General features: G+C 42.2%; 1 protein-coding gene and 1 pseudogene across 1 annotated transcript; both read left to right on the forward strand.

Moving 5' to 3' along the window:
* The first annotated feature begins 3980 nt into the window (after positions 1–3980).
* On the forward strand, positions 3981–7780 carry LOC143861529 (uncharacterized). Its single transcript, XM_077372444.1, has 2 exons — positions 3981–4593; positions 7710–7780. Exons 1-2 carry the CDS (start codon positions 3981–3983, stop codon positions 7778–7780), a joined length of 684 nt encoding a protein of 227 aa, XP_077228559.1.
* Positions 7781–8265: 485 nt separating this feature from the next.
* LOC143862487 (uncharacterized) lies at positions 8266–9113 on the forward strand (annotated as a pseudogene).
* The last annotated feature ends 238 nt before the right edge of the window (positions 9114–9351 follow it).

Below are 9351 nucleotides of genomic sequence, written 5' to 3' on the forward strand. Positions count from 1 at the left end.
ACTCAAGCAGGGTTGTTTTGGATTTTGAGAACCAATAGTGAGTCACCAATAATAAGTTTTTAACTCACAATCGGTTCTCAAAATCCAAACCAAACAGGGACTAACAATTAACGACGGGAAATGTTATCCGCACTACTATATATTGATGATCACACTCCTCACTTTATTAAAGTACGGTATGGCCCGCACCATAGGATTATCCAAACCGTCCATTGTGAACTGTGGAGACTATTTCAATGTTGAAAAAGAAAAACACATATACAGAACTTCTTCAGATGGAACCCAAATTCGGGTTTCGGGTCGGGTCGGGTTGCCCGACAGCCCAACCCGACCCGACCCGATTTCCAATTCGGGTTGATTTTTCCCAACCCAACCCAACCCAAATTCGGGTTGAACCCGTCGGGTTCAGGCTAAACCCGACCCGTGTGGGAACATCCAAGTAACAACGATGGTTTCAAATTATATATAGTGCCATTGTCCTCACTACCATATTTTATAATGGCACTACTCACCGTATTTTGATGATCGCACTCCTCACTTTATTAAAATGTACGGTATGGCCCGTACCATAGGATGATCCAAACCATCCATTAGATGGGCCACTGCCTACATAGGTTGTGCCCCAAAAATAATTTGCATAGGTTGATCCGAACCCTCCGATCTATAGAGGGTTATTGGTTGATCCAAACCGTCCATGTGATGGAACACAACATCAATCGGCTGTGCCCGTAAAATCATTTTCATAGGTTGATCCTAGCCCTCCAATCGATATAGGCTGATCCTAGCTCTCAAATCGATAGAGGTTTCCATAATTGTTGTTCCTCCTCAGGTGAGAGAGAGAGAGAGAGAGAGAGAGAGAGAACGGTTCCTACACACTTGTGTAGATAAGTATCTACACACTAGCTTAAAATACAATGGGGGCCCACATTTTTTGGGTGATCCAAGCCATTCATTTTTAAGGTTCTCACATAGATAGGGTGTCCACAAAAAATCAGATCCATAGGATCATCCCAACCCTACGATTTGTGGAGGTAAAATGGACGTCTTTAAACCTTCACAAATTAGTCCATTATTAGCCTCCACAGTTCGAATGGTTAGGATGATCCTATGGATCTGATTGTTTGTGGACACCCTATCTATGTGAGGGCCTTAAAAATGAATGGTTTGGATCACCCAAATAATGTGGGCCCCCATTGTATTTTAAGCGAGTGTGTAGATAACTTATCTACACAAGTGTGTAGGAAACGTTTTCTTATATATATATATATATATATATATATATATATATATATATATATATATATATATATATATATATATATATGAGGAAACTGTTGGTGAGCTTAACCTCACCAAACTTATGGTGAGCTAGCTTGCCCAATCACATGGGTCCCACATTTTGGGGAGTGATCCAAACCATTCATTTGCAAGGCCTTATCATAGATAGGGGGTGTACCAAAAATCAGCTGCATAGGATCATCCTAACCCTTCCATTTGTAGAGGACAAAAATGGGGCAGATTTGTGTCTATCCATTTTTGTCCTCCACAAATGGAGGGGTTAGGATGATCCTATGGAGCTGATTTTTGGTACACCCCCCATCTATGTAAGGGACTTTCAAATGAATGCTTTGGACCATCCTAACAAAGTGGGCCCCCATGTGATTGGGCAAGCTAGCTCACCATAAGTTTGGTGAGCTTAAGTTCACCAACAATTTCCTCATATATATATATATATATATATATATATGTGTGTGTGTGTGTGTGTGTGTATGTGTAAAATGGATTGTCAACTATACTTAAGCAGGATCCAAAAGGCACTCCGAAAGGATCTGACCAGTAAGGAATCATATCAGATAGTTGACAATCCATTTTACATAGTTGACAATCATACCAGTAAGGAACCATATAGTTGACAATCCATTTTATATCAGACTGTGTGTACACAGTTTGGGCTTAAGGTTATTTTTATTTTTATTTTGGGGGCGGGGAGAGAGAGATAGAGGGAAAGTCAGTGGGAAAAATAAAATGTTTTTTTTGTAAAAACGAAGAAACTATGAGGGTATTTCTCTACATTGGCACCTTTAATTCTGATATACGATTCTCCATTAATTAATTAACCTCTCTTTTATTAATGGAATTAGAATATGAGAATGGAATAATTAATTAACCTCTCTTTTATTAATGAAAGCAATGATGCATAAGGGAGTAAAAATGTTTTGTGCAACTCCATCATTTTATTCGTTTTACACCACCTCTCTACCCTCCTTAAATAGATGAAGTTCATTTAAACTGATAAGAGCAGATAGCAACAAATACCTAAATAATATAAGAAACAAAATAAAGTCTCAAATCAATATAACTTATTAAATATGAAATAACCTAATCTCTTACTGAAAATAGAACAAAAACTACTACTTGATAACCGATTGAATTATTTTCAACAATAGTACCTAAATTTAGTTGTGATATTAAAAAATGACTACGGCCCTGTTCGTTTTGAGATTATGACAACCGATGGTGAGCTTCCAAACCGATTATTGGACTCAAATTTCATTAATTTTGAGTCCAATAATCGGTTTGGGGGCTAACCAATGGTTGTCATAATCTTAAACGAAGAGGGCTTAAGTTCAAATAATTTGCCACATAACTTACTCCCCCACATAAGTACCTAGCTAGCTTACTCCCCCACACTAATTTGAGTCCAATAATCGGTTTGGGGGCTAACCAATGGTTGTCATAATCTTAAACGAAGAGGGCCTAAGTTCAAATAATTTGCCACATAACTTACTCCCCCACATAAGTACCTAGCTAGCTTACTCCCCCACACTAATTTGAGTCCAATAATCGGTTTGGGGGCTAACCAATGGTTGTCATAATCTTAAACGAAGAGGGCCTAAGTTCAAATAATTTGCCACATAACTTACTCCCCCACATAAGTACCTAGCTAGCTTACTCCCCCACACTAATTTGAGTCCAATAATCGGTTTGGGGGCTAACCAATGGTTGTCATAATCTTAAACGAAGAGGGCCTAAGTTCAAATAATTTGCCACATAACTTACTCCCCCACATAAGTACCTAGCTTACTCCCCCACACCAATTTGAGTCCAATAATCGGTTTGGGGGCTAACCAATGGTTGTCATAATCTTAAACGAAGAGGGCCTAAGTTCAAATAATTTGCCACATAACTTACTCCCCCACATAAGTACCTAACTTACTCCCCCACATAAATCACTTCCATTCTACTACTCCCCCACAAAATCACTCCCATTCTTCTACTCCCCCACATAAGTCGCTTCCATTGAAATCAAATTTTATAAATCCTAAATGTAATTCATTTTTGAGGTGCAAACGTCTGTTTTGTTGGTTATTTTCAGGGTGTAAGATGACTAGCATCCAGAGGAGCTTCAGGGGGCATCTTGGTGGCTTGGGATTCAGTCTTGTGGGACAGCACGGATGTTTGGCGTGGAGTTATCTCTCTCTCCGTTGCTTTTCGAAAATGCAATGATAATTCAGTCTGGTTCTTCTCAGGCGTCTATGGTCCTTTGTCATCCTCTGAGAAGTGTCTTTTTTGGGAAGAATTAAATCAGACACGGCGCCTATGTTCCGCTCCTTGGTGTATCGGGGGGGATTTCAATGAAGTTCTAGGATCAAGAGATCGACTTGGGGGTCAGCGAGTCACTGCGGGCATGAGATCTTTCGCTGATTTCATCGCAATCAACGAGCTCGCAGATTTACCTTTGGGTGGCTCCTCTTTCACCTTTGGGTGGCTCCTCTTTCACCTGGGCCAGAGGTTCGAACCGGAGTCGGCTTGACCGATTTCTTCTCTCGGGTGACTGGTTGGCAATTCTTTCTGAAGTCTATCAGCAGGCTTTACCCCATTCAGTTTCCGACCATTGCCCTCTCCTTTTGTCTCCTAAAATGGAGTTCTGGGGCCCGCCCCCCTTCAGATTTGAATTAGCTTGGCTGGAAAATCCCCAAATGGAGGCTCTCTTAGTCCGATGGTGGTCTAAAAGCGTCTTTGAAGGTCCAGGGGACGTAGTTATAGGCAAAAAATTACGCTTCATTAAGGGGAAATTAAAAGAGTGGGATAAGGAGCATAAGGAAGTGGACCAAGGCAGGAAGAGGATTCTTGAGGATAGATTGATGGAGATAAATACATTGGCAGAGAGTGGTTTGGCCTCGGCGGAGGATTATGAGCAACAAGGAAGATTAATTCAAGAGCATAAAGAGTTGTTGATGCTTAAAGAAATCTCTTGGCACCAAAGATCTCGAGTCAAGTGGTTGTTGGAGGGAGATAAAAACACAGCCTTCTTCCATGCCATGGCTAGTGCTCGCAGAAGAAGGAACAGAATTGAATCCTTAGAAGTGGAGGGGGAGATTGTATCTGACAAGGAGCGAATTATTGAAGAAATTATTGAATTCTACAGATCTTTATACTCAGCTGATGGGATGTTACGCCCAATTCCTCAAGACATTTGTTTTACTAGCTTAAGCCTGGAAGCCTCAGCCGGATTGGAAATCCCTTTCTCTGAGGTGGAAATCCGATCAGCACTATTTTCTCTGGCAAAAGATAAAGCCCCTGGACCCGATGGTTTTTGTTTGGCTTTCTTTCAAACTTGCTGGGAAACAGTAAAATCGGACATTCTTCGATTCTTCATAGAATTTTTTGAGGGAGCCATCCTTGACAAAGGGACAGGTGCAACTTTTCTCGTCCTCATTCCAAAATTTGAAGGAGCAACAAAAGCTCGGATTTTCGCCCGATTAGCTTGGTGGGCAGCCTTTACAAAGTCCTCGCAAAGGTTCTGGCGGATCGTATCAAAGTGGTTCTTCCTTCAATTATATCGGTCTGTCAAAGTGCCTTTATAAGCAACCGGCAAATTCTTGATTGTTCTTTAACAGCCAATGAAGCCATTGACTATTATCGGAGGAAGGGGGAAGGTGGCATTCTATGCAAGCTTGACATGGAGAAGGCATATGACCGAGTGGATTGGGCAGCATTAGATTTTCTCATGGGTCGTATGGGCTTTGGGGGTCGGTGGAGAGGGTGGATCCGGAACTGCTTATCGTCCGCCTGGTTTTCTGTCCTCATCAACGGATCAGCAAAAGGATTCTTCAAATCTTCTAGAGGATTGCGGCAGGGCAATCCTCTCTCTCCTTTTCTTTTCCTGATTGTGGCCGAATCACTGTGCAGACTGCTGAAAAAAGGAAGTGAGTTGGGGCTATATCAAGGGTTCCTTATTGGCGAGAGTAAGGTGGAAGTATCGCTTCTTCAGTTTGCGGATGACACTCTTCTGTTCTGTTCTCCGGTCATATCCCAGATTCTTAACCTTAAAGCTATGCTTCGTTGTTATGAGATGGTTTCGGGTCAAAGATCTAATTTCGCAAAATCTCGGTTGTTCGCGATCAACGTTTCTGAGAGCAATGCATCATTTTTCGCCGGAATTATGGGGTGTGGTTTAGATGTCTTTCCAACAACCTATCTGGGTCTTCCTCTTGGTCTGGGTCGACCGAAACACAACCTATGGGCTCCTATTATTCAAAGGATTGAGCGACGTTTGGCCACCTGGAAGCGCCGGTTGGTTTCCAAAGGAGGTAGATTAGTGCTTATAAAGGCCATTCTATCCAATATGCCGATATATTTTCTATCTCTTTTTCAATGTCCCGCCTCGGTTGCTAAACGCATCGAACAAATTCAGAGACGCTTCCTGTGGAGCGGATCAGGGTCTTCCAAGGGGGTCTCCCTGATTAAATGGAGTATGGTCTGCTTGCCTACTAAAAATGGAGGTTTGGGTATCAGGAGGGTTCAGAGTTTTAACCAGGCCCTTATGGGCAAGTGGTTGTGGAGATTTGGCGAAGAACAATCCTCTTTGTGGGTCCGGGTCATTGGAAGTAAGTATGGTTCAGATCATGGGCATTGGGACTCTGTTGATAATTTTAAACTCAAAGGTCTCACGGTTTGGAGGGACATCTTGAAGTTGAAGTCGTTATTTGCTCAGTCCGATTCAGAGTATATAGGGGGGATCGGATTCGGTTCTGGCAGGATCCTTGGTGTTCGGACGATCCTCTTCAAGTGATGTTTCCTGACTTATTCATCGTTTCATCTCAGAAAGAGGCCTGGGTATCGGAATGTTTTGCAAGGGAACATGGGAAGGTGGCTTGGTCTCCTAAGTTTCGCAGAGACTTCTTTGTTAGGGAGTTAAACTCTTAAAGCGCCCTCCTCTCCTTATTGGATTCTTGCTTCATCAAGTCTTCGGGCGTAGATCGTCGGATTTGGATTGGAATCCTTCGGGGATATTTTCAGTCAAATCTTTTTATAACCATCTGATCCCTTCTTTAGTGGAGCATGTGTCCTCCTCGGTTTGGAGACAATCTTGCCCTCCGAGAGTTGCTTTCTTTGGGTGGTCGGTTAGCTGGTGCTGCATTCAAACTATGGATTTTTTGAGAAAACGAGGAATGTGGTTGGTAGATCACTGTCCTCTATGTTTATCCGCTGGGGAATCCATTGACCACCTTTTCATACACTGTAAGGTTGCTCGCCATATTTGGGGTCTTATTTTTTCTCGTTTTGGAATCAGTTGGGTCCCCTCCAACTCTATGGCTGAATTCATTCAGAGTTGGGCCTGGACTCCTTGGAAAAGGAAAGGCAGAACGATGTGGAAGATGTGTCTCCTGGCCTCATGGTGGTTCTTGTGGAAAGAGAGGAATGCTCGTATCTTTGAAGGGAAGGCTAGATCTCCCTATTGGATTTATATTCAATTGATAGCTGCGGTCATATCCTGGGCTCGAAGCCTTCCCCTGTTTCGTTTTGTTTCAGCTTTCGACCTCTGGGAAGGATGGTCAATCATATGCTTGGAATCGGCTACCAAAGTGAAAATCCTCCCCTCCTGGATTTCTCCTCCTCCGGGGTCCCTGAAACTTAACTTTGACGGATCGTCTATCGGCAATCCAGGAATGGCAGGAGTAGGGGGGTTATGTAGAAACCACAAAGGGGAAGTCCTCTGGGCCTACTCGGGGCCTATCGGAGTGGCAGACTCAAACGAGGCAGAGGTCCGAGCCGTTCATAGCGGGCTTCTCTCGATGCCTCGTCTAGAGTGCGACAAAATTATCGTCGAAGGGGATTCCTTAAATGTTATTCGCTGGCTTTCGGGTAACGCTTCTCCCCCTTGGCGATTTTTGCCTCTCTTAGAGGAAATAGAGGACAGAGCTAAGGGCTCCTCAATAGTTTTTCGTCATGTCAGGAGATCAGCCAATGCGGAAGCAGACACCCTTGCCAAGAAAGGAGTCTTTCAGGCCGCGTTTGAGTGCTTTGACTATCTACCTCCTTGAATTATTGTACTGCTATCTTTGTATTATCTTTGTTCCTTCAGGACCACCTCGGTTCTGTTTTTACATATATATATATATATATATATATATATATATATATATATATATATATATATATATATATATATATATATATATATTCTCTGTTGCCCTTTTCAAAAAAAAAAAAGATGACTAGATATAACCTCCTTTTTTCAGAAGTTCATTGGGGAATGATATATTGGCCTCTTTTTCTTATTTGGGCCACCTGCTTGTACTGTGAAATGGTAGTCATAAAGCGTTATAGTCTACCCCCAAGTCAAGTTAAAATTTGGGCGCATTATCCTAGGAGAGGGTGGGAGCGGAGATAAAATCATCTCCCTATTTATGGAGCCAATGTAGAACAGAACAGAACAGGTAGGAGTCCTGGAAGGCCTCTCAATGTAGATAACGGAAAGGAAACAGCTGGATGACCTGTCATAAATACCTAACTAAGATTAGATAATGGATTAATGGGAGAGTAAAAGCGATTTCGCAGCACCTTTTTTTGCGACTAAAAACGTCAACACATATGTGGCATTCTTTCCCAAGAAAAAGCTCCTTCGAAATTAGATTTGCATTATAGTTTTTTTGGGAAATGTTATCAGCACTACTGTATTTTTATGAGGGCAGTCCTCACTTTATTAAAAGTACGGTATGACCCACACCATAGGATGATCCAAACTTTGTGCCCCAAAAATCATTTCCATAGATTGATCCTAACACTCCGATCTACAGATGGTTAGATCAACCCTCTAACATTCATATTTGGACGGTTCAGATCAACCTATCTAATGGATGGTTTGGATCATCCTATGTTGCAGGCCATACAGTACTTTTAATGAGGTAAGGAGTGCTGTCATCAAAATACAGTAGTGCTGATAATGATAACTTTTCCCTTGTTTTTGGAGAGTGAGGGTCCTCCAAGAAGTCAGAGTCCTTCCCTAAAAACACCCTGAAAATATAATAAACATAATTCCAAAGCCAAAGGCAAAAACCAAGAAGGAAAATCACCATATTTTTCTATCACATGAAGAACCCCATTATCCTCAAATCCTTCCTCCTCATCCTCTTCTTCACCCTCCAAACCCACCGCCAAAACCTCGCCGGAAAACCCATCTCCGACATCAAAATCCGTCCGGGTTACTCCTCCTATGACTCATACATAACTCGCCAACTCAAAAAAACCCTCAACGCCAAACTCAGAAACAAATGGACCACTCGCGATTGGGAGCGAAAAATCAAAGTCTTCTCTCAATTCTTCCAAACCCTAAAAGACAAAAACCTCCTCTCCAACGACTCAAAGTCCCTCTGTATAGGCGCCCGAGTCGGGCAAGAAGTTGAAGCACTGAGGCGACTCGGTGTGTCAGACTCGGTCGGACTCGACCTTGTGCCATACCCACCATTTGTTCTAGAGGGTGATTTTCATAAACAACCGTTTGGGAATGAGACCTTTGATTTTGAGTTTTCTAACGTGTTTGATCATGCGCTTTACCCATGGAGATTTGTAGGGGAGATCGAACGGACGTTAAAGCCCCGGTGGGGTGTGCGTGTTACACGTGTTGATATCTCGACGGGCGGATAAGTACTCAGCTAATGATTTGTTCAGTGTAAAGCCTTTGGTTGAGATGTTTAGGGAGCCAGATGTGGTTCATGTTAGGACTGTTGACGGATTCGGGTTGGATACTGAGATTGTTTTTCGGAAGAAGTTAAAGAAAAGGTCATGACTCTCTCTCTCTATACTTATTTTGTTAGTTTTTTTCTATAATTTTCTCCTCTCTTCGTGATTTTTAAGTTAAATGAACTTTTTCTTAATGCTGCCCTTTGAAATTAGGGTTGCCCTCTTGAAATTTGGGATCTTTGCCAAGTCGATAGGTTTAGTAAGCAGTTTATTAGGGATTTTCCCATTTTCACCTATTTTTAAGTTGCAGAGAACGAAAAAAAAAAAAGGTAATTAAAGAAGGGGTTGATAAATTCGCACTCCTCATAGGATAATTCGCACCCC

Source organism: Tasmannia lanceolata, unplaced genomic scaffold (genome assembly GCF_043159265.1).
Source record: "Tasmannia lanceolata isolate RefF3 unplaced genomic scaffold, GAP_Taslan_0.1 ptg000037l, whole genome shotgun sequence".
NCBI classification, from domain to species: Eukaryota; Viridiplantae; Streptophyta; class Magnoliopsida; order Canellales; family Winteraceae; genus Tasmannia; species Tasmannia lanceolata.